This window comes from Geospiza fortis, unplaced genomic scaffold (genome assembly GCF_000277835.1).
Source record: "Geospiza fortis unplaced genomic scaffold, GeoFor_1.0 scaffold1278, whole genome shotgun sequence".
In the NCBI taxonomy this organism is placed as follows: domain Eukaryota; kingdom Metazoa; phylum Chordata; class Aves; order Passeriformes; family Thraupidae; genus Geospiza; species Geospiza fortis.
Genome location: NW_005054536.1, coordinates 354512 through 379402, shown reverse-complemented (window position 1 = coordinate 379402; position 24891 = coordinate 354512). Strand labels below are relative to the sequence as shown.

The 24891-nt window shown below is 41.0% G+C and overlaps 1 protein-coding gene across 3 annotated transcripts in view; it reads left to right on the top strand.

The window, feature by feature from the left end:
* The window catches only part of ANK2 (ankyrin 2), a 149614-nt gene that overhangs the window by 44340 nt on the left and 80383 nt on the right, over positions 1-24891 (top strand). For all 3 annotated transcript variants that reach the window (XM_031063856.1, XM_031063859.1, XM_031063857.1), the window contains exons 5-11: positions 8313-8411; positions 11540-11725; positions 12175-12198; positions 14041-14139; positions 15305-15403; positions 23351-23449; positions 24074-24271. In XM_031063856.1, the coding sequence (XP_030919716.1) occupies positions 8313-8411; positions 11540-11725; positions 12175-12198; positions 14041-14139; positions 15305-15403; positions 23351-23449; positions 24074-24271 (804 nt within the window). The remainder of the gene's footprint in view (positions 1-8312; positions 8412-11539; positions 11726-12174; positions 12199-14040; positions 14140-15304; positions 15404-23350; positions 23450-24073; positions 24272-24891) is intronic.

Below are 24891 nucleotides of genomic sequence, written 5' to 3'. Positions count from 1 at the left end.
GCCCTCATGAAAGGAGGAGGAGCTACCCTTTAATCATCAGATTATTTAAAGTGACCCAGATAGAGAGAGCAAGGATTAGATAAAGCAGTCCTCCCGCAAGCTGATTTTGTTATTTAAAAGCCCTCCAGTTTCCTTTCCTCGACATCCTGCTCTAAGCGCATTGGCAACACATTAGCCAAGACATATTTTTGCTTAAGTTTGCCCCTGTTATGGCCACCACTTCCTAGGTCAATATAAATGAGAGGCTGTTCTGACTGCTTGAGCTCTTATCCAGACTTCTTATCAGATGGAAGCAATCCTTAGGGCAGCACATTTCCAGCCCCAATGCATGCTCCCAAAAGGAGTTATGAGGGCTCTGTGAGCATCCACATTCTGTGTTACTACAAAAGCAAATGGGGGATTTAGGTGATTCTCAGAGAAGTGATCAGCTTGTCTCTTTCAGAATGCCCTAGGATTTGCTTTACCAGGGATTGGTCCCCCCATGGGTTGTGAGGATAATCTAACCTTTGGAATGGAGCACAATTTGCTGCTCCATTATGACAAAAGGCTTTAATTCCACCAATGGTGCTTTCTGCTTTTATATCAATATATTTAGAGAGGTAGATTTTTAGCTGCTGCGTATCAAGAGGAGTCATTTAGCCACAGCTGGTCATGGCAAATGTAATAAAGGTGCTAACCCATTATTTTTTCACTGGAAGGGAAAAAAGGGAAGAAGTGCCTTCTGGAGGATTATATGGATTTTGAGAGATGTAAACAAAAGTAATACATGAAGAAGAATGAAAAAATCCAAATATTTCAACCAAGACTGAAAACAAACTGGAAATACTTACAGTATATGTCTTAGTCAATTCTTTGAATTTACTGCTGTGAAAGGATAAATAGTCCAGATGGAAATATTCTGATAGAAGCAAAAAGTGGTTTTTTCAGTCAATAATACTTATTCTGAGAACATATTAGCTTTAGGAGGCTGCAGGAACTCAACATGCCAATGGGAAGGGTAAGGGCTCAGCAGACCAACACACCATATTCCTCCCCAGCTAGTGACTGCGAGAACCTGGTAGTGCAAGTGTTGGCCATGTATATTTATGAGTGTGGGGATGACTGAGCCACAACCAAATAAATAGAAACATCTTATTTTTGGTTTTACCACATTATTGTCCTCCTTCCAGCCCTCAGCCACACAAAATAAATTGATGCTTTCAGGACTGCTTTTCCTTGCTATGCTTCAGAAGGCAAACACCAAATGCAGTTTTGGATGGGTGCCCTGATTAAAATCTGAGACTGTTCCCTGACTAAGCCTTTGGACCCTCACCTATGCCCAGCATCAGGGTGGTGTTTTCTTGTGCATGACCAGTATGTTCTCATCCCATTATTCTCCATCAGCTCCATTTCTATTACAGGCTTCCTTGGTGTAAAAATGCTATTTCCAGAGCATAGAGCATCTTGATTTCTGACTGGCTGTGTTTCAGGCCCTGTTATTACTTTGCTGTTCTTGAGGAAAAAACTGTGATATTTGAAGCTACTGAAATAGAATATCTGTGCTCTTTACATTCAGCATCTGGGCCGAGAAGTGACTTCGACTCACACTTCCCAAGAGAGGGCCCTTGGAGTGGGGGGGCAGCAGGTGTCATATATGTAGTGCTGCTCTTGGAGTCCTGGGTGATTCCTCATGAATGAACTTGCCAAGTTTATCACAGCCCAGGCAGCATAATTTATCCATAGGCTTTGTCATTATTGCTGTGAAGTAAGTATAGAGTGGCAAACACTATTTATATTACTAGGGAATTAGTGGGACAGCTGAAGGGGTGGTGCTATTTTCCATGCAGGCTTCTGTGTCACTACATTTAAAAAAGAAATATTTATTACAAGTCACTTTATAATGTGTTTTCTCAAACCAGTAAATACCCTTTTAGCTGGTTTTTTTGGTTGTTGTTTTTTTGGGTTTTTTGTTTAACTGTTTGAACCAGTTTCAGGATGAGCTTCCCTAAATCCAGTAATTCTTATCGTGTTCCTGACTACTTTTCTCATCTTGAATCTATGGGACTCTGCAGGCCTCAGCATCTGCCATGTGTCATGGATGCAAGAATTGTCACCTAAATTATTGACTGACACTGGCTGGGGGATTTTACAGCAGGTCAGAATAGAGTAGCTTGCTTTCCCCCTAGGGATGTGCCACCTGACATCCAGCACCTCTATGTGCATAGATACTTACATCTAATCTCTGTGTCATCCTTACTAGCACTTTCCAGCTTTGTTATAAAAGGAAACGATAGATCAGGTGAGTGAATATATGATGTACTGCTCACTGGGAAGCATGGAGGAAAATTTCTGCTCTGAAAGCATGTGGTGCTTTCATGAGAAATCCACAGCATTTCATTTGGTTGTGGATGTATCTAAAAGGTGTTTTTACTGAGTCGTTCTTCTAATGTGGATATAGGAGTTCTTGATTTGAATATGCCCAGTCTTTCTTCAGAGTAGGCCATTTTCTGTTGACTGTATGGCAAAGTGATATCCCTGAGGCACCTTATAATTAAGTTATAACAATTTCCCTTTATCTTATCCCTTTATCTATACCCTTATCTTCACAAATTTCACAGTTGCTGTTAGATTGAATGTAAATATAGATGTCATAGTTCAATTATTTATGAGATTTTTTTTATTGAAAGAGTTTATTTTTCATTAAAAAACACCTGTTTTATGGAAAATATATTTTTATGGAAAAGAGATATGAAGGTGAATAATTGTTCAAGTTACTGCTGTGTTAAAATACTGGATTTTGATGTAAGCTAAGAGCAACAAAAAAAAGAGACTTCAAAAAATTAACATAGGTACCATAATCTATCCTTAATTCACCCTTTTATACACAGAATCTCTCCTGCTCAGATATAATCCTCTTATGAAGAGTTTATTTATAGATTGGCTGAAAATAATGCTCTGAGCATAATGCACTGAGCAAAGTTCCCAGAATTGTGAAATTGATGGTTCTGTCTAGATGTGTACTTTGAATTTAGTTTGCAGATTGCATTTATTTGTCACCCTCATGTTTCACTGATTACAATTAGTTTATTGCTTGGATTGTTGGAGGATTTTTCACTGAGTAACAGAAGGCCTGAGGATGGAAGATGCCTGTGGGGCTCATCATCTTGTCCCCTCCTGCGCTCGAACAAGATCACCCACAGTGGGCTGCCCAGGAACATCTCCTGGTTTTTGAGTATTTCCAAGGATGGAGACTCCAAAGCCTCTCTGAGTAGCCTGTGCCAGTGCTTGGTCCCCCTCAAAGTAAAAAAGTGATGCCCAAAAGTTTCTTCCCACTGCTTCTGTTATTTTCCTTCCCTGCGTAGCATTCTCCCCTTTGAGACAGAATAACCTGCTGGAGATATTTCCTCTCCTGTAGAGATTCCTGGCAGCTGGGATGAGGGAAGCAGTGCCTGCAGGTAGAACTATTAGGGTGAGGCATAGAAGTCGCTGGTTTAGACTGGTGCTGGTGGAAAATGGGGAAAATAGGAAGATTGTCTGTTGGTGGACAAAGATTCAGATCAGGAGCTTTCTGTTCTTGTTGAAGTTGAGCAATACTCTAAAGAACAGAAAAAAACTTTCAAACAGGTCTTGAACTTGAAGGCCCGCAAATGATCATGATCTTACTGCATAAAGCATTATTTTAGCACAGGATCATGACACACAGATATGCTAATGTGTGTGAGCTATTTGATGGATAATCTAAGTTTGTCTCACTCTTGTCTCATCCTTCATGTCAATATCTGTTTTTATTGAGTAAAACTAAGCAGATATGAGCACTTGATTGTAAACCATTGCATGAGGTGCCAGTTTTTCTTCTCTTTCCTGCTAATCACTGTCATCCAATACAGTCTTAAACAGTTCCTGGAGGCCTATAATATAATACAAAATAGTTATGCTAATCTGGGTTTATGCTAACTATTTAGTCAAAGGATGTGTTGCTAACTCTTATGAATCCTCTTCAAATAGGCAAAATGTAGAGATTATATACCTCTGTTTTCTCTCTTTTCTATATCAGTATTAAAAAATATATTCATATCCATATATGAATGGTATGATAAGGTATATGGATACAATATGTATATGGATGCTGAAGTCCACAGCTAACAACTCGGTACGGCCTGCAAAGAGGAGCCTTAGTTCCTTGAAAGCCTGCCATGAAATAAAGCTCCACCAAGCTATAGAACTGTGTGATTCTCAATACCCTAATAATCCCTCTGCTTCTTCAGCCTGTGTTCTTCATTAGGGCTCGGGGACAATTTAATGATACAAATTCTGAGTCATATATAGACTTGCCAATTTACATTAATAGCTTGAAAAATCATTTGAGAGCTACTCATTTTCTCCAATTAGCCAGTAAATCAGTGAATGTAGTAGAAAGAACAGAGTATGAAATATAATCTGTTTAGTGATAATTTCTCATTCTGACTTTATATTATAGCAGTAAACATCTTGCAGTACACATTTGTGGGGGTAATGAAATTGGAATATTCTGTTCTCACCATGAATACTCTGATGAAACCATTGTTTGGAAATGAATGTTATATATCATTACACAATTAATTTTGATTTTTCAGATGATGCACCAAATCTAAACATACAGACAGAGCATGATTGCACAGCTGAGCTTAATAGGAAAGAAAAATGTAGTTCATTTCTCCTTTTCCATGTCACAGTCAGTATTCTTCCTTTAATTCTGAACAGTATGGGATCATAAGCTGAATGGAAATTTATTGAAATAAACAGTGCCCATCACTGGCCCAATAAACTTGCAGAGTCCCATTCCACGTGCTAAGGGGAGAGGTCAGTCTCCCTTGCAGTATGGCTATGGAGAATCATTTCCCATGGGTACAGCAGCAGACACTTGGGGATAGTGAAACAAAAGCTAAGGGAAAATGTTTTCTTTAGTTTGGGCAGCTATGGGATTTTGAGCTTTGACACATCTCTAGAAGCCGAATAGAGAGCTGCTCTTAGGAACTAAAAGGTGAGAAACTGGGAAGGGGATTTTAGATTGACAAAAGGAAAGGAAGTGAAGGGAAGGGTCTGTTTTTTGTGAGCATTTCCGTTCAGGAAGTGGAGGACTGGCTGAGAGAGAGAAACTCGCTGTGGAGGAGACAGATCACAGAAACCATGTGGGGCTGGAGGAAGATGGAACACCTGGGCTTCAGTGGCCAGGGGAGAAGGAAGGGCTCCAGGAGGGCTAGCACTTAATCCCACTGGGCACAGCTCTGCCAAGGGGAGCAGGCATATTGGGAATCCTAAAATAGGAGTTTCCTGGCCAAGGGCCAGGACTGTTGCAGTTGGGGACACTGCAATTAGAAGCTCTGAAACCAGAGCTTCACTGAAAGCACACTGAGAAAGCAGACTTCTCCCTGCCAGCAGACAAAGTCAGGCTTGACCTTGCCAGGGGGAGAAATTCAGAGAATGTTTTCCAGCATGTCTGGTAAAGGCAGTTTTGCACGTAGCTCTTAGCATGTTGTAATTCCCAAGATGAGCCAGATTTCAACAAAATACATACAGTAGTTTCAGACTATAAAGAAAACCTGAAGGAAAACAAAGATACTATGACTTTCTGTGTGAGAATTTTCTTTCTCCTTATTTCTGTAATTTCAGGTGTGATTAGCACAAGTATGATAGAATGGGCACACTCCTCTGGATCTCTGTGTAGAAAAACATTAAGTATTTCATGGTATTAAAAGGTCATGAAGTCATGTACGTGTTGTTTATAGTCTCCTAATCCAGGATTTATTGTCCTAGTTCTGCTCCAGAACTAGGGACTTGAGTTGATTAAAAAAATTAGATTCTTCAAAGCTTTTAAGCAAATTGATTTACTGTGGCTGGAAAATTGTCATATTCACCCAATTCAGTCAGTATGATCCTTGTAATATTCCAAGCTAGAAAGATTTTACAAGTGGCATGTATTACATTTGAAGGATTAGACTTTGCCATGAAAATGCTGATGAGGTGAGTGGAAAATTACTATAAGTTATCCCTTCTAGTTTACCACGTTGGTTCTTTCCGGAGTGGGAAGGAGAGCTGAAACAGTGAGCCAGCTTGGTTACCTGCAGGCTCCTCTGTGCTGTTCCCTACAACTGCAGTGGAAAAGAAGCCAATCTGTTCATAATTCCCTCTGCCAGCTCTTGCCTCTGCCTCTTGTTCACCTTCCCAGTTACTCGGTGAACAGCCTTCCATCATTTTATGTTATGATGGGATCCCTTATCTCCCCCTCCCTGTTAAGAGGTGTCTGAGGAGCAGCTGGGAGACCAGAGCTCCCTGACTCCCCACTTCTGCCCCAGAGGGGACATGGCAGAGTCTGGCTCTGTGTGCTTCCAGTTTGCTGCCTGGTCTTGGCAGTGATTTGGGAAGAGGAAGCTTCCCATCAGCCTGACCTTATTGTTAAGAGGCTTTTCTTGGTGTCTTACCTGAATTTTCCCTCCAGCAGCCTTGTAAACTTTGCTTTTTTGTTTTAGTTGTCATGGATATGCAGAACATTAAAGACTGTTTTCCTTCGCTTCGACCTTTCCATCCAGAACACTATGATTTATTAGCCTTTTCTCAAGGAAAGATAGCTTCCCTAAGGAGATACATTTTTATGCCAGTGCAAGGGTTTTCTTTATTACAGCAGAATGAGCTCCTTGACCAGTGACCAGTCTCTGGAAGACTTCTGTGACCTCTAGGGCCTTTTTTGCAGAATTCTTGTCTTACTTGTCATTCCCTGTGTGGATAGTTTATTTTTCCAGCAGTAGACAGACGCTTGTGTTTGTCCCTACTAAATTACCTTTCCAGGTCTTTTGACCATGGTTTCAAATGATGATCCTGTGATGTGATGGACTTGCAGACTATGTTGGTCATACTATCTGTGACTATAATGAGTCCATCATTTGAATAATTTCTGAGAATACTGGATAATAACTGACTCCTGTGCAAAGCCACTCAAAATACATCTCCCCAGTTTTGGCACTGAACTGCTGTTAAGTGTTCTCTGGATGCCATTTTTTAATTCTGTGTCCCAGGATTGTCAATGGAAATGCCAGGATATTATGCCAAGCACCATTCAAATATTTGCTACAACTTTTATGGCAGATATCATACAACATCCACAACATAAATTAGGTTTATTGCTTGAAAAGTCCTCTACATTTGTAAACACAGAGGGAGGTTGTAAAGACATCAGTTCTACCATCTCTGTGTTATCTAGTGACTGAAAAATGAGATTTTATTTCATTAGGAAATTATTGAAATGCCTCCACAGCAGGTTTCCTAGAAAGAATAATGTTGGCTTCCCTGAAACAAGGTTTTTGATTATCATTGTATTTGTTTTGATTCTGATTGCTTGTGTGAATGCACAACCCTGTCATTCAGTGTGACAGCACACAAGATAATAAAAAATCAAATAAATTGCATGTTTGAAGTCTGGTTTATGGTTTATTTTTTAGCTAAAAGTGACATTTCAAGCCAGAAGATTTTGTCCTCTTATGTTACATAGTAATGTACAGAATATTGAAGAATTTTCTAAGGTCTTCTTAGAAATCCTAAAAATTCTTATAAATTATTGATCAGGCAGACAGCTGAATTCCATGCCTCTCTTTCATCAAGATTTTGTAGGTAATTAATTACAATTGTCTTCATTAAATTACTTTATTGCAAAGAAAGAATTAACATTTCTACTGTAGGCTGATAGATTTAGAATAATTTTTTAAATTACATTTTATTAAGAGCAAATTATTTTAATAAATTCAGGTCATTTTAATGTAAGTTTTTAATTAAATGATAACTGGACCTGCTGTATGGTCAGAAATGCAGCTGTTCCTTAGCAAGGCTGAGTTCCTTTATGTTGGATGCTTTGCAATGTTTTATGTATTAGAAGTTTTTCATAGTATGTTAAGCGTTTCTACTGAGCTTGTCAGAAGGTATGGGCTTCATGGTCTCCAGGGGATGATGTCTTTGCTTAAGCAAATGTAATAAATGGAGGAAACTCTTGCTTTTCTGTCAGCTTTCATAAAACTTTATTGCCAGCTTTACATCCCTGAGCATTGTCAAGGAATAGCTGTATTAATAATTAGTGTGTCCATTGCTTCCTTAAAATATGTCAGAAGAAAATGAGTGTGAAAGCATGGAGAGTTCTGTGGGTTTAAATGGCATTGAACATGACTGTATTAAGGGAAAAATACAAGGTTGTTCTTTTTACATTCAGTTACAAGAATACAAATGCATTTTTAGCTGTGTATCCACTTGTGGTTCGTTATTGTTGGTACCTATCATTTCAACGTGACATTATTTTCTCCTGTCCTTCCTAGAATGGCTTTACTCCTTTGTACATGGCAGCTCAAGAGAACCACATTGAGGTGGTGAAATATCTCCTGGAGAATGGAGCCAACCAAAGCACAGCTACCGAGGTGAGGGGGTTTTCTCACATTTTTCTTTGCCTGTGCATTCAGATCACTTGAATTCAGAACTGTGTGGGCTGTCTCCAGAGGGCTTGTCTGTGTCAATTGGCATCAACAGGTCGTTGTTAGCAAGCTTTGTTTTAGAATCACAGATTTGTTTAGGTTGAAAAAGACCTCTAGATGGAGTCCAACCATGAACCCATTGCCTGAGTCTTGGGATTTCAGTTGAATTCAGAAGTGGTGAGGCCCTCTGTAGTGCTGGGTTCACAGAACCGTTTGGGAGGTCACCTACTCCAGCCTCTTGCTGCTGTTCCCTTAAGTTACACTGATTCTGAGGCTCTCCTGTGATGTGGTGTAACTTGTGAGTGTTCATTATTGGCTGTGAGTGGTGTAAACTGGAAACCAAATGGCTAACAAGGATTGCATCAGCGAGCTTGGCAGGCTGTTGTCTTCATGGACGCTTCATTTCTACTGCTGGGCCACGTGGGTGTAAATAGGCAGAAGGATGATATTAACTGGGAATATGGATTGTAAACCTGCAGTAACTCCTCTGCAAGCAGGAGAGACACCTAAGTTGGAGAGAGGAGACTCCATCTCCAGAGGAACTGAATCCAACAAGCTTCCTTCCAAATATGAGGGGGTTTAGGGGCAAAGGAGAAAACTCCTTAGTCATTAGGACTATGCTCATCTTGTTTCCTCTTTCTGCCAAATGTTCTTTATTCCAGCCAAGGGAGTGAGTGAACAGGCTCTGTGCTGCAAAGTGTGTCATCTTCCTGTTTGTTCTATGGATGTGACATGTGAAGTAGCTATAGCAAAATCCCTCTCTGGCCAGAGCTTTTGTTCCTGTTTATTGTTTTCTCTAGTCTGTTCAGAAGCATTCCCTTTCTGGATTGCCTTCACAAGTGGATCAATTCAAAATGCTGGTGCATTTATGCTCCCTCTCCTTCCCTTCAAACCTGTCAGTGTTAACAGCTGTCTTACTGTCCCTCCTCTCAGTGGGTACTGTACTATTTGATGACAGCTCATAAAATAATCCCCTCATAGATGTGGTGATCACATTACATGTCAGCTTTCTGAAACACAAAATCCCATATGATTGCCAGGCAACGAGGCAGAAACACAGTCCTTGTGAAGGAGCCAGGTGGAACTCGGGCTCGCCATGAGCCCAGCCCTGCTGCAGCCCACAGTCACCTGCTGGCAGCCAGCTCCCAGCAGCTTCTGCTGGCTGGGAATTCATTCAGTTTGCAGGAATTGAGAGGGTGAGATGGCTATAATTCATGTGGCCTCTGTTTGCAGACATTGACAGAACACACACTATAGTGTCATTTTGTATAAGAGGCAGAGAGGAGAAAAAAGAAAATATATTCCTACTCTGACCCTGAATCCAAATTTGTCTTGTGCCTTCAGAAAGATCAGTTTTCACTTTGTAGCTTGTAAAGTAAAGGCTGTTATCTCTTTGCTGCTTAACTAGGTCAGTTTTAGGTTCAGGTACTGCTGAGGGGGTGGTTTCCATGATTGTGTGAGTGTTCCTGAAGGGAGGCCTGAGCCACCATCACTTTCATATGTGCCCAGAGTTCACCTCATGAATAGGATGAAGAAATAGTACATTCAGTAAGGTGGGATGACAGCCTGAACTGTGGATGTCACTCAAATACAGGGAGAAGGTCCTTCTGTTTAGCATCAAAGAGTGGCCCTCCTCATGGGAGGTGAGGACATGAAAAGCTGTCTCCAAGATTTGGTCAGCCATGCTTTCCAGAGGCAATAGGAGGGGGAATGCAGAAAGAGTTCTGTCCTTCTAGAGGAGGGTGCATGATGAAATGGTGCAAATCAAATGGATGAACTTATCTTTGAAGCCTTGAAACTTGCCCTGCCTTTGGATGCATTTCATTTCCTCTCACACTTCTATACGTGCAGATAAAAAAGGAGAGTAAGGGTGAGCTCGGTTTCAGAGTCTCTAATCCAGGATTTGTTCTCATGTTCCCAGAGGCAAAAGGCAAATGCATTAAGCCATTTCAACACCTTATGTAGCCCCAATCTCAGAATAATCTTTACAGTTCAGCTGTTTTGTCAGCTGTTCCCCCCTTTTTAATTCACTGTACAGAATTTAATCTCTATTACAGGCAGACCCCACAGCAGTATCGCTGTTACAATGCACCTACCCACAGCTCGATGCAAAAGGGAGAGAAAGTTATTAGATTACTGAGGGGAAAAATTGCCTTGGCAATTCTTCAGATGTTTCTTTCAACGTATGTTAGCTCTCATTCCTTCCTAACTTGGCCTTTATTCTTCTCTCATCTTTCCATATTTCTATTCCAAAGCAAAGCTGTCCCATCTCTCATGTAGTTACAGAGCACCTGTGCTTGGGGAGGATGCATGACCAGAGCAAGGGTTCAGTTTGAAATCAGAACGAAATATCTGGTAGCCTGTACTACTTCAGCGAGGAGAGCAAGCTGCTATCTTGTTATCATGGATTTTAAAGCCCTGGCCATCCCAGGCACATGTGGAGGAGCAAGACAATTTTAAACTAATTTAGAAACAAACCTAAAACTATGACAAGCAAAGATTTACTTTCTGATTTTCTTTTTAAAAGAAACATAAATAATGTGAAGTTTTGCTCCCTCAAATCACGCTCCTAAACATGATCTGGATTTCTTGAACTTGCGGTTCATGTGTAACTTTGAACAGGAACAGCAGCAAACTCATTTGATACACTTCCTTTTTGCAGAGATGTGAGATATTCATAAACATATTGTCTCTATATTTTTCACATTGACACAGTTCAATGCTCAGTGAATTTGCCAAAAAATTGCTAAAGATATGCTTTGTAGCCCATTTTAAGATGAGAAGTAATTAAGAGAGATGCTGTAGAATGATTCTTTGCTTGCACTTGACTTAAAAAAAAAGATTACTTTGAAATGTGAAAGATCTTTCAAAGCATTTCAAATATTGGAAAGCCTTTTGAAGGTGTTTGAAAGAGTTAAAATATGTTGTGCCTCCAATCTCATGTCCCTGGAGATGGAGTGCAGAGGTGGAAAACAGCTGGGAACATGCTCCCCGGGTTGGTGTGCGCGAAGGGCGCGGTGCAGCTCCCCGCGGCTGTCCGGCCATGCTGAGCACCCCTTGTTTGCTGCCCCCAGGACGGTTTCACTCCTCTGGCTGTGGCACTGCAGCAGGGACACAACCAGGCTGTGGCCATCCTGCTGGAGAATGACACCAAGGGCAAGGTGCGGCTGCCCGCACTGCACATTGCCGCCAGGAAGGACGACACCAAGTCGGCGGCGCTGCTGCTGCAGAACGACCACAATGCCGATGTGCAGTCCAAGGTAACGGGGCAGGCTCCGGGCCCGGGGACAGCACCTCGAATCTCTGCATCGTAATGGGAAAACGGAACTGCTCTGGTGGGGAAGGACAACTTGCTCCACCAGCATCACCAGTAATACTTATAAGTTTGCAGTGTTAAGCTGCACAGTAATTACAAAGTGCTCATTTTTTCACTTTTTAGTTATGCCTTCCATTTCTTTGGTAACCAGATTTTTCTCATTATTTGCAAACCAGAAGCCACTGGAATGGAAGCAGAATCACTGCTTCCCTATTAAGTAGGATATTGGTTTATTGCCCACGGGAGCATAGGTTGTGTTTAAAGTTAATGCATGCTTGAATGGCTTTTCTCATAATTAACAGCATAACTCATTTCAGAAAAAGCAACATAGTTCTTCGTTTTGCGGCCAGTCTTTAATATTGTTCCTCTTTTTCCCAAACCATGCTGCATCAGATGATGGTGAATAGGACGACTGAGGTACCGACATGAACAATTTTTAATTACTCTTTCTGTTACTTATGATTATTTTCACTGCTCTTTGCCAATATTTCCTTATTCGTTAGCAATAGAAGTGAAGATATTACTCTTTTTTTAATACATAGAAATTTCTGACTCAAAACCTCCTATTTTTATTCATCCTTTGTCTTAGAATTTCTTTTTACTTGTGTCAGTATTGAAGGACGTTTTTGAGAATTCACATCAGTCCAAAGGAGTTTGAAGCAAGTAATGGAGCTAAGAGGATAAAGATGCTTTTTTAGCTCAATTTCATTAATTATGAAAATGCACTCACTTGGCATAACTACATCTGGGTGTCTGGCTCAGCCAGAATAATGGTAAAATTAATTTTCTGTCTCTTAAAATAATAAGCATAATCAAATTCCCCAGGGTAAAAACTTGTTCAGGGCATCTGCTTATTTTTACCATTCTTCCTATTACAATATTTTCCATAAAGTTTTGTAAAGCCCTCAGGGACAGTACATACTCAGAATTTACGTGCAGTAATAACATGTTTCTTATATGGATTTTACTTCAACTAAAAATCACGGGGTTGATTGGCTTGGACTGGGATTTTCCCAAAAGATCATTGCCACTTTCCGGAGAAAGAAAAAGTTCCAAGGATGAGATTGTTGTTTCAATACCTGCTTTTGAATAATGGAGTTTCTCTCCTGGGGGAGGGAATGAATTATGGATGCACGTGCCCACGGGAAGGTGCTTCCCTCTTGGTGTGTGCATACATGAACAGGCTGCCAGGAGGCAGCAGTGATGTGAACTGAAGTGTGACAGCTTCCCTGGGCACCTGCTCCATGGGGCATGATCTTCCCTAAGGGAAAGGGCAAGGGCTACTGCAGTGCCTGCAGAAGGAGGGCAGCACGTGCTCACATTTCTTTGTTCCAGGAGTAGCTTAAAATGGTGGTTTGGATACTGAGAGGCAGAAAACCCAGCTGAGAGCATGCTGTAGTCAAGAAACCAGAAGTATTCCTCCCTTTCTATAACTATCAGCAAGATCCAATCAAATCAGTGTAAAGCTCTTCAGGGAAACCTCAAAAGCAAGGCCCTTTCTACTTGAATTACTTATGAGAAGAAAAGCTTGCTCTCTGTCCTAGTTTCTGAAAATTTAATCTTTTTTCATGTTGTTGTCAAGAGATTGTACATCTCATAGCTGGAGCAGGTTTCACCTTCTAGTATTCAAAACACAATAAGTAAAATGTGGGGTTTTTTATTTATGGATTGCGAAGTTTCTTCAGCTCCTTTGCAATCCAAATTGTATATCAATAATTTTGATTCTTTTACTATGCTACTAAGTAGTTTCTCATGTAAACCAAACTCTTTAATTACATTTTGAATAATTACTGCTTTTGAAAAACAAAAACAAAAAACCAAAAGCCCAATAGGAAATATGTTGCCCATATTTCTATTTCTAAGAGGAGTAAAATAAGAGTCCAACAACTTTTGTGATAATTTTTCGAACCCCAATAAATATACCCAGCCTAAAAGACCCATGTTGCTTCCAAATGGTAATAAGGGACTTGCTTTATTTTCTTTAAGGATGGCTAATACATTAATATTTCCTGTGATGAAAACTGATCTTATTGGCCACTGATGCAGGGGGCTGAGTTGGAGAATGAAAGAATGAAGCACTTTTGATAATCTCCCACCTGTAAACTGGCCTCTCTGCCCAAAAGGCTGTGCTCTAGAATTCACAGTCTGGATAAAATTGCCACGATGTGTTAGTTGGGCAGCATTTTGAACTCAGGCTCTAGTTCAGTTGCTGACTCTGTGTGAGAAGATGTGTGTAATGAGGGCTGTTTCCCTTTGTAGAGCGGCTTCACCCCTCTGCACATCGCCGCGCATTACGGCAACGTCAATGTGGCCACGCTGCTGCTCAACCGCGGAGCTGCTGTCGACTTCACCGCCAGGGTATGGACTCACCCCTTCACCTGCCTGCTTCTAGTGGCCTTCAGAAATGGGGGGGTTTCTTTGGGTAACTCTGAGGCAAGAGCTGAGTGAAGAAAGGAGCAAAGCAATGCTGAAGTTCTGCTGGGATCAAAGATGTCTTTTTTGCAGTAATTCTGAAAGGTTGTCTCTCTGCAATGCCTTGGAGGCCTTGGGAGTTGTGTAACAGCCAGTATTCCCAGCTGGAGGAAGCAGGATCCTTTGGCAGCTCCAGAAAGCTGATGCTCTTATAATGTGTCAGCTCCCTGTGGCTTTTCTGTTTGTTAGATGTACTCTGGAAATTGATGTAGGATTGATTGGCTTTTTTGGTATTCAATATTTGCTATACTGCTTGAATTCCATGTTTTCACATATTACTATTTTTCAAAACCAGAAAATAAAGTATGTAGCTGTTATACAGATTCAACAGTAAAAGAACTAATTAATCATGACTACTCTTTCATAGTAAACAACTGCAGAGTTACATGGTCCAGTCTCTTTGCTGTTACACATTATGTAGTTTGACATGAAAACTTCTGGTAATCTCAACCCAGCTTCCAGGTCACAAGTTTGCTGTTTGATTTTGCCAGACACGCTTTGAATTACCTCAGGGTTCTGCCTTCCAGACTGATTCCCTCCTGCTTCCAATCTGGAGTAGCTGCTAATATTACCTCTTGCCTCACCCAAAGTGTTTTCAAGGACTTTCAGCCTACACAGCCTACACAGCCTACCACTCCTTTATGCTCTTGGCACTACACAAGAAGGTTCCTTTGTGTAGGAGTGACGCATTTGTGTCCTCTGTGTACGTTGCAGTGATTGAAATGCTTCAGTGTTTTGTGACTATTGGCTCATTGGGACTCTGATACATGTTTGTGTATTTGTCTGGCCCTGGGGCTGTGATGTTTGCTGCTTGGGCAGATGCGCTGCTTCCTTCATTCAAGGACCCCAAAACAATGGAGAAGGACTCTTGCTTAGGAAGGAATTACTAACTCTAGCTTATATGGTGTGTGCCTAGCTCTGATGCTCTAGCACATTCTTGTTTATTCTCTACAACGTGATGGTCTCATTTTTTGTGATCTGAACCCAAATTCACCCCCATTGCACACCTTCAGATCCATCCAGCTCATCGTTTGTTCTTTTCATGGTGTAGAATGGAATCACCCCACTGCATGTGGCTTCCAAAAGGGGAAACACAAACATGGTGAAGCTCTTGTTGGATCGCGGAGGGCAGATCGATGCCAAAACCAGGGTGAGTCTTTCTATTCCCTGAATATGATATTGTCCCTTCTGGGGAAGGGACTGGGATTTTCTCCTTGCTTGCTTTTGGGGATTTTTTGTGTTTTTATTTTATGTAGACTGTTTTCTAGGGTATCAGACTCAAGAACAGTTGGTATTAGTGACAGTAGGAGGCAGAAATGCTATTTCCTTTAGTCTCCTGTATAACCTGCCTACGTCATACAAGAAAAAGCTGATGAAACGGATGGTTTTCAGGGAATAAGCCTGTTAGTTGATCCAACTTGACATGACACAGCACATGTGATGCACAGCAAAAGGAAATGGAAGGTCTGGACTCATCTAAGCCTTTCAGTCCCCTGACCCCTAAATGTGCACGCTAGTTGCAGTATGCCCTGTGGAAGCTCTACTGAGCTCAGTCCATTTTTATTGGAGACCTGATACAGAGGCAAGCAACCTCCTCAGAGCCACATGTCTCTTCCTCAGACAAAGTATGGGGTAACAATTAGGGGACTCTCACTGGCTTCCTTCTCCCTGTTGTCCTGTTGAAATGTCACATCATCTCTCTGGCCTTTATTTATGGGTGATTTCACAGTCATTCAGGGCAAAAAACCCATCATTTTATATGGGCAGGGTTAAATATTTCAAATGGGATTTTGGAATCACCTGGGAAAACATTGTCATTTATTCAGACTGAGCTGCACAGGGCTCCTTCTTAGGAGCTGCTGGTATTTAGGCAGCTGGTCTGCAAAATTACATGTCCAAGAGATGAAGAGCGTTTTAGAACACGAAGTTTATAGCTGGACATTAGAATTTTTGTTTAACCTAATAGGAAGGTAGAAGATATTACAGACAGCTACCCTTGGGGTTGATTCAATCTCTTTAGTTACTTGGATTTTAATTACATCAACCATTTGTTGCTTCATAAACTTTGAAGACCTGTCATGATTATTGTAAACTCTGTATGTGACTGTGATTTGGTTTCTGATTATGAAATGATATCTCACTATTTTTCTTTTATTTTTTAAAAACTCCTGCTGATGGAAAAAGCTATCTCTCAGGCAGATGTACAGCAAATTACCCCTGCTCACATTTTCCACAATAAACACCTAAATCTCGTGGAGAAGAGGCATGAAATGCTAATAATACCTTTCAGTCAGGATATTCCACATGCCCCTGAGCATGTCATACAGAAATAGTTCATCTGACCTTTGGAATGGCAGTATTGAATTCACCTATTTCCTGTTGAGTATTTGGATATTGTTCTAGACAAGTTGACACAGATGATTGTGAGGGATGTTTTGGGTTTTAAGAGGTCAAAGTCTTTCCCCATCCCTCCTCAGCCGCAAAGGTTGAGCGCAGTTGTGAATGAATGTGAGAGAGCAGGATTTGCCCAGCGTAGGTGGGAGGGACCAATTTTAGATTTGTCTCATTGTCTCTGCTCCCTGCCCTGTGTCAGCTGCTACATGGGCTCAAAATGTCAGTACAAAGATGTCCCTGAAAACCCATACAGGTATCCTAAGGCACACATATTCCAGCTTGCACAGGCTCCCTCTTCCTGTCACTTTCACCTTCTGCCTCTTCCCTGCTCCAGGGCTCGTGGTGGCAGCCGATGGGCTGCGCCTCATGGTGGGGAAGATTCCAGAGCTTTGGTTTTGCTGTCCATGCTTTGTGTCAGCTGTTGATGTTATCTGGGTGTGTCTCTCTTCTCCCTGTGCTCTGTCCACTCATCTCGAGTGCCTGGCTCTGGCTGTGAGTCCGCACGGTGTGAGGAGGCGGGATGTGCTCTGTCCCTGGCGCACAGACCCCGCCTGCCCCGCTGCAGTACTAACACACCTTGCCTTCCCTGCTGCCTTCCCTCGGCTCCCCAGGAGCTCCTGCAGCCTTCCAGCAGGTCGCAGTCACTGCAAAACAGAGGAATTAAAATGCTGCGGTGTTTCACTGCCAAGTTCTTGTGCTCCACACCACATCAAAATAGACGCTTCAGTTAAAGCAGCCCTCGCTGCTTTCGTTCTGTTTATTTTTAGCTTGCTTTGTTACATGACATCTGACGCTGCATAAATTAGGAAGCAAAAACTTATTTTAGGGGATTGCAGATGAACTTCAGTACTTCAGGTTTGCAAAGTTAATCTGTGAAAGCTTTCTATGTTTGAAAATGTTCCATTGGAATGATTCTTTAGGAGCCCCTGTGTTGTCTAAAAATACAAATTAAAATGTCTATTCCTCAAAAGGAGTAAATGATGCATGTGTACTGCTGTTCCATAGTTAATGCAGCATGTCAAAGGAAAGCTCTGCTTTCTGCAGGAATAAGTATTTTTATTTTCTATACATTTCAGAATGTGTTTGCTGAAATTTTATGGCATTTCTCACAAAGCCATAAAAATGTAGACATACTGGTAAATCTCTTGACACAGTTACATATTTTAAAATAATATTTTACTTTTTTTTTGCAAGTCCTACCATTTTTCTCAGTCAAGTCCTAAGTTTTTAAAATGTGAAATTTAATTTCTTTTATATTATATCCAAAGCAGAAATGGAAACTCCATTCTTAAATACAATAATAGGATACTTCTATTACTACTATCTGTTAGAAATATTATTATAATATTATATAATAACAAAATATAATCTTTAACAGTAGATAATTATTATATGATAATAAAATACTAAAATATTATTTTAACATATATTATTATATAATATCTGGTATATGCTTTGCAACTTCCATTTATATACCAGCCTTCTCTGGACTTTTGTTCATGAAATAATTAATGGGTAAAATTACCTATCCTAAAATATTTCACATTCAAGGTTTTACTCAAGCCTATATTATCTTAACATTTTCTTACAGTAGTAACAATTTACGTGGCATAACTTTATTTAAAATTTTAATATTTCACCAAAATTCCAACTCATGCAGATTCTGATGATTAGTTAGAGTTAGGGGGTCAGAGAAATTGTGCAGAAATTTGTCCTCTGAAAGGTGGTGGAAAGTTTAATTTATGCTTAATTCACTGTCAGGTGATCAAGGGTAGCATGGCAATTACCAGTTCTCACTTTGAGGGAAGGAAAGCATTTACAGTCTTCCTGGCACACACTAAGGATTCTTACAGGGAATTACTGTCAGAATTTAAAAGCAATTTTAGCATGGCCAAAATACATGTATTTCTATAAAAAGGAGTCCTCATATAATAGAATCATAACAGTGTGCACCTTCAGAATGTGGAAATGTTGCTGGCTATTACAAGGTTTTAGGAATATCCTTTCTGAATGCGGCTTTTGTATTATCTCTATAATCTCTCTCTGTAGATTGTATGGGGAAAAAAACAAGAATATGAGATTTTTTAGTTGTGCATGCTTTTTTTCTCTTGAAATGCAGTTTAATTCACAGGGTTTCATCACCTTACTGGAATTTCCATTTTTGTGGGAGTAAGCAAACACCCTTCAGAGGGGGAGGAACACTCTCACCTGTCTCAACCGCTGAAGCTGTCACACATTTTGTCATCTTCGTATTCAATCTTGCCAACATTGAAATTAGATTTTTGTTGCTCTGGGACTTTTCTTAAGTCTCCTCTTGCAGGTTTTCATCCTGAATATTTACAGTTGAATAAAATGCATGGAATGAAGGAGAGCATCCAGTCTTGGAAGGGCAAGCTTATTGTGTGGGACAGTAAGTGTGCTGTGTGCCCGCAGTGTGGCAGCTGGAGCAGGGATAGGCATGGCAATGGTGGAATAAGGTCTGGGGCACCATTGTAGTTGGAGAAGGGCCACAGAAAGGAGGAGCTCAGCTGGAGCTCAGAGGAGTGGCAGGTCACTCATGGAGATGAACAGTACCAATAGGAAAACAAAAGGAAGGAAACTGTGGGCAGCACAGCTCAGATTTGGTTGGTTTGGGGTTTTTTTGTGGGGGATGTGCTTCAGACACACCTTAACACTCATTCTGGAAACCTACTGAGATATTATTACTAATAAATCTCCTTTTGTACATCTGTGTCCTGACAAAATAGGCTTGGCTCTGCTATTTCCACATGGGAGTGGTAACCATTGCAGCAGGATCCTGGGCCCGCCTTGGCACTGTGCTCTGTACAGTGTTTGCTCCTGCAGTAATACTGCTGTGACACTTTCTCCTCATCTTCTTACATGCACAGAGCACTAATAATTCATTGGCAGCTTTTGCTGTTCCTAAAGCCATGTCATATTATAAATATCTAATCGCAATGCAGAGATTTCCTATAAAAAATTTAGTGGCTCCATATAATGTTCACAAGGGAGTAGGAAGGGCTGTTGTATGAATTGTCTAAGCAACTTATCTAGAAAATTACTGTTATTTGGAGTTACTTATGTTGTTATCTTAATACTCAAACAAGCACATTTTATATTTTTGCTGTATTTTTCAAATTTGTGCTGTGAATGGCGACCTGGAAGAATACTTTACAGCATGTTTAATTATGCCAAGAGCTTAAAGCAAGAGGGAGACTCGCCTTGTTCATTTTTAAAGAGATTAGATTTAGTCGTAATGAAAAATGAACAAATTAAAATCCCTTTTTTTGTCAAGAAAATTTAGACAATTTTGCATATTTGGCATATGAAATACTAAAACTTAACTTCACCCTTATGAAAATGAGAACATGCAACTGCAGTTTAGAATAATTCCTTGATAATTTGGCCTTTGATGTTCATTTCTATCATTAGTTTTTGGTTGAATGAGCACTGAATGTGAGCAACGGTCCTGTGAATGTGCTGCCCACATAATTTCCCATTAAAAATCCCTCATAAGCACAGCTTCTTTTTGTCTCTGTGTCTCTGCTAAGCTGAAAGAAAGCATTTGTGAAATGACCAAATAATTTATCTTTGGAAGCCCTACAGTTAGGAGTCATGCACAGCATTCAGAATTAATTCTGCAGGTTAAAAATGATCAGTGATTGATTTTCAAGGGAAAAAAAAAAAGCACAAGTTTTCTTCATATTTTGAGAAGCATTTGAGAGAGAATTAGCATTGATGGAATTTCCTGCCTTCCATGCACACAGAGGGGATTGCATTGCCATTTCTCAGGGTGACCCAGCTGTTGGTTACATCACAGAGTGAGTTAGGAGAGTACCACATTTGGGAACAGCGGAGCACGAGGTGGGGGATGTCACTGGGAAGATACAAACATTTAACACTTCATTCCACACAATCCAGGGCAAGGAGATAATTGTTAAACTTCTCTAAACATCAAATTGCTGAATTTCTTGTCTCCTGACATGGTAGCCTTTGTGTTTATGGGATATCCATTATCTGTGCTTCAAAGTCTGTGTCCCTCTGACCCAGAGCTGGATGTACTGTCAAGTGAAGATCCTGATGTGTTGGTCGCTCTGTGTTTTTCAATTAGCAAAGGAATGACTGACAAAGTACTTAGGCCAGCTCCTGAAGTCACTTTGAGAGCACTGAGGCTCATGGCAAATAGATAATGGTGCAAAAAAGGATTTGTTTGGTACACCAGTGTGTCTCTTCATGTTGGCTCGTGTCAGCTTGTCTGCATTGTTTTCTTTACTGATTCTGCTACTACAACAGCTTTCTCTTTGAAATCTCCCTCATCTTTAAACAAAAGATACAAGCAAAAGAATTAGAAGTATTAAATACACAATAATTTTAAATATACATTGTAGGGAGATAGAATATAAGTAAATAAAGGTAGTATAGAAAGTAATCTCACCCCTTAAAGAGTTGCAGCTGAGCCAATTATTAAAGATTGGGAACAGGGCTGACTTTAACAGGCCACAGCTGTAGCTGATAATAAGAGAGTTATAAAAGAGTGGATTGGTTGGTTGAGGGGATCTGGAGTTGGTGAGAAGAAGGAAGAGTCAGTGCTTAGAGGAGCTGCCTACCAGAAACATCAAGGAGGTGTAAAACTCCAGCAATGTGGAACCTTAGCAACATAATGACAATAGAGCTCTTGCAATATAATGACAGCAATACATGATGTTTTCCTCAGAGCAGAAAGAGGAAAAGGAAGAGGATTCTGTGGGAGATCCTCAAAACACCTATGGCAGGGTAGAGTAGGATGGGTAGCAAATTTCTGTCTCTACTTTTAAAGGGAATTGTAGATAAGAACAAAGAAGAAATCATTGTTTTAAATTATTTAGAGTTTTTTTTGTTTTAGCCAGACTTTCTTGAGGAGTTGATGCACTTAGCTTATATTTTTCTTGTTTTTCTCCCTCTTGGGATTTGTCCTGCTTTTGTTCAAGGACTCATGCAATTTTTCTTTTTTTGCTGTTTTACTAAATAGAGTAACATCAAAGTTGCCACGCAGATAAGGAAAGTGAACCTCCCACATTGATTAAAAATGTAGAGCACAAGAGGCCAGAAACTGGAAAGGAATACCAAATAAATACCTTCCCTAGAAATGCACTTGGTATATAGTCTTACCTTTGTAATACCAGTGGGAGTTATCTGTAGGAACCCCTCTGGCAATGAGATGATAATGTACCTCAGTTGGTCATAAAAAGACTAGGTTTAGAGGACTCTGAAGTTTCAGTGCATAAAAAAAGTAAATTAATTCCACCTAATTCTTCACACTGATCCCATCTACCCATGCTGAAGGCCACGAATTCTGATTTTGGGTTTGATCTTCCATCTGTGGAAGTTCAGTGCAAAGCTTCTGTGGGATTTAGGAATGCCTCTGACACAGTGAGCACCCAGGCACACCTAACCATGCCAGTGTGTCACAAAAGCCCCTGGAAAAAGGAGATAAGTAAGGGAGAAAAATTGCTCCTGCGACTTCAGCCCCTTGCAGCTGTGGAGCTTTGTAGTGCTGCTCACTTGGAAAGGGCTCTGTGCTTTGGAAACCAGGCATGAGAGAGGCTCTGCTTCTTGGAACTGCCTTTTGTAGGGTGTTACAGGGCAGCGTTTGCCACAATGAGCTTGCAGTTGCAATGGCACTGTGTAGTCTGGAGCTACTTTTAATTTAAAAACATAGTGATGCTGGTTTCCTCCAAACCCCAACAAGGTAAACAGTCCATCTGTGTATGAAGCAGGGTCACCAACTCATCCTTAGTGCCATGTTTTGGCAGTTTTGTACTTTTTTGGCCTCTGAGTAATTCAGACCTGCATATTGTCCTTTTAATCAAGCTGTTACTGGATTCCTCAATGGGATCCTTGGAATAACAACATCAATGTCACACAAGATGAGCGGCATGTCTCAAAAGGAGAAGGCTTTTCTTGCAATTAAAATCATTCCTGTTTCACCTTGGTAAAGCCACGTCTGTTGAGTGAATGCTGATGACATCTCTGAGTGTGTGCTTGAACAATCCAAATGTTCATGAACACATCTTTTGCTACCACTGTTGTGATCATGTATAGTACCCTGGGTGAGTCTTTTGGGACAGAATGGTGTTCTGCAATGGAAAAGACTCTTGTGGAGTTGGTGGTCTGACAGCAGTTTTAGAAAAGAATTGTTAGCTCTGTGTTCACCCCTAAATCTCAAAAGTGAAAGATATGGTTATGTTTCTCTCTTTTTCTCTTGTTTTAAAATCTTCTTTATATTGATGCCTGTTTAAAAGCAAAAGAAAATTCTAGAGCAAATTTTCTGGTATGAACATCACCTGTTTCATCCCTGCATCAAAAGCAATCCAAGGACATGGGTTGGTTCATGGAGCACCCTCAACCTAGGGAGAGGCAATGCTGTATCAAAGCCAAGCAGAGGACAGGGAGGGGAGGACGCAGTGCAACCTCATATTATCCTTTGAGAAGAGATTTCAGCACACAATGAGCTTCCTCCCTCAAACATTAAGCTTAGAGTGTCCTTTACTGGTACAAGCAAGAACAGGGATGAAACTTCGTGCTGTGGAGCCAGCTTTAGTTAGGAGTCAAAAAAGGAGCTTTTTCTCATGTGTGGGGCTGCATTCCTGGCAGGTTGTTCCCCAGAGTGCCAGGACAAGCAACTGGGGATGTGCTCATTTGTTTTCTCTCCTTTTCCTTGAAGGATGGACTCACCCCCCTGCACTGTGCAGCACGAAGTGGCCACGACCAGGTTGTGGAGCTGCTCCTGGAGCGAGGTGCCCCCCTGCTCGCACGGACCAAGGTGTGTGTGGGCCCTGTCAGAGTATGGGACACCTCTATAGCCTTCCACAGAGCTTTCAGTGTCCCTGAGAGGACAAGGAGGAAGACAGCAATGTTACTGTCCTCCCAAAGGAGATGTATTAATGGGAAGAATGATCCAAAATAAGGTTTGCTTACATAATCTTTTCCAAATGTATGAAAAGCGTACACTTGCTTGCCTGTCTCTATAGCATCAGACTAAACACATGATGTGCAGTGCTACTGCCAGCACTTCCCTTGTGCTGCTTCCTGAGCCTGTAGTACACAGAGACGTAGACGCTGGGTCAGTCACTCGTAAGAGGTGATTCCTGGTACATATTTTCTGACCTGTCACATACGATAATGAGGACAGTTTCTCCTAATTATTTTTACCAATTATTTGAGAGTTGGAAAATTATTTCTGTGTCTTCTTCCTCACATCTGCAAAACATACATCTAAAATAAATGCATTTCCAACAAATTCTGTCTCTTTGGTGAAACTAATGAGGGGAAGATATTTGTATAATAGCAGAGCCCACTGAGCAGCACCTCACAACAACAAATGTCCTTCTTACATGTACCATGTCTAAGTGGGGGTTACTGAAGCTGCTGTTCTGTTCTGTCACAGAATGGACTCTCCCCACTCCACATGGCAGCCCAGGGGGACCATGTGGAATGTGTCAAGCACCTGCTGCAGCACAAGGCTCCTGTGGATGATGTGACACTGGACTACCTTACTGCCCTGCACGTGGCCGCTCACTGCGGTCACTACCGTGTCACCAAGCTCCTGCTGGACAAGAGAGCCAACCCCAACGCCCGTGCCCTGGTAAAGCTGTCCCACATGGGTCATGGAACAAAGCTGCCTGGTAGCTCTTGCCAGGAAAGCTGAGTGAGAACTGTCAGCAAACTCCACAGCCTTATGTAGGTGCAGTAGCCACAGGGGTGTCACACCTGCTGGTTACCAGTCCTGTGCCTTGTGTGCTTAGGCCTGATCATGGAACACACCCCATGGCAAGTGGCTGTGGCGTCAGGTGTGGAAGCTCTGCGGAGTTCCTAAAATCAGAGCAGGTTCTGGCTGATGTTGATGTATACATTGGTGTTTTAATGAATTAATGGCTCAGTTTTCCATAGTGGGTGATACAATACACAATTTCTGGACTTTCAACTGAATCAGTAAGTTTATTGGCATAGGCAAAACATACTAAAAAGCTAATATTTCTGTGTTTATCAAATGATGACATTTTCCTCTCTTGGGTGCCATTTTTCTTTCCAAAAAACAGTTCTTATGCTTACAGGACACCAGGTATGATTCCTTTTACTGACTGATCAAACCATTGCCCCTAACAGTGAGAAAAATGTCACATTTGACTCTGGAAACATTTGGAATCTTTAATGTATCCAAAGCAAGACAAGATTACAATTTTCTCTGCTAGGAACTGTTAGCTG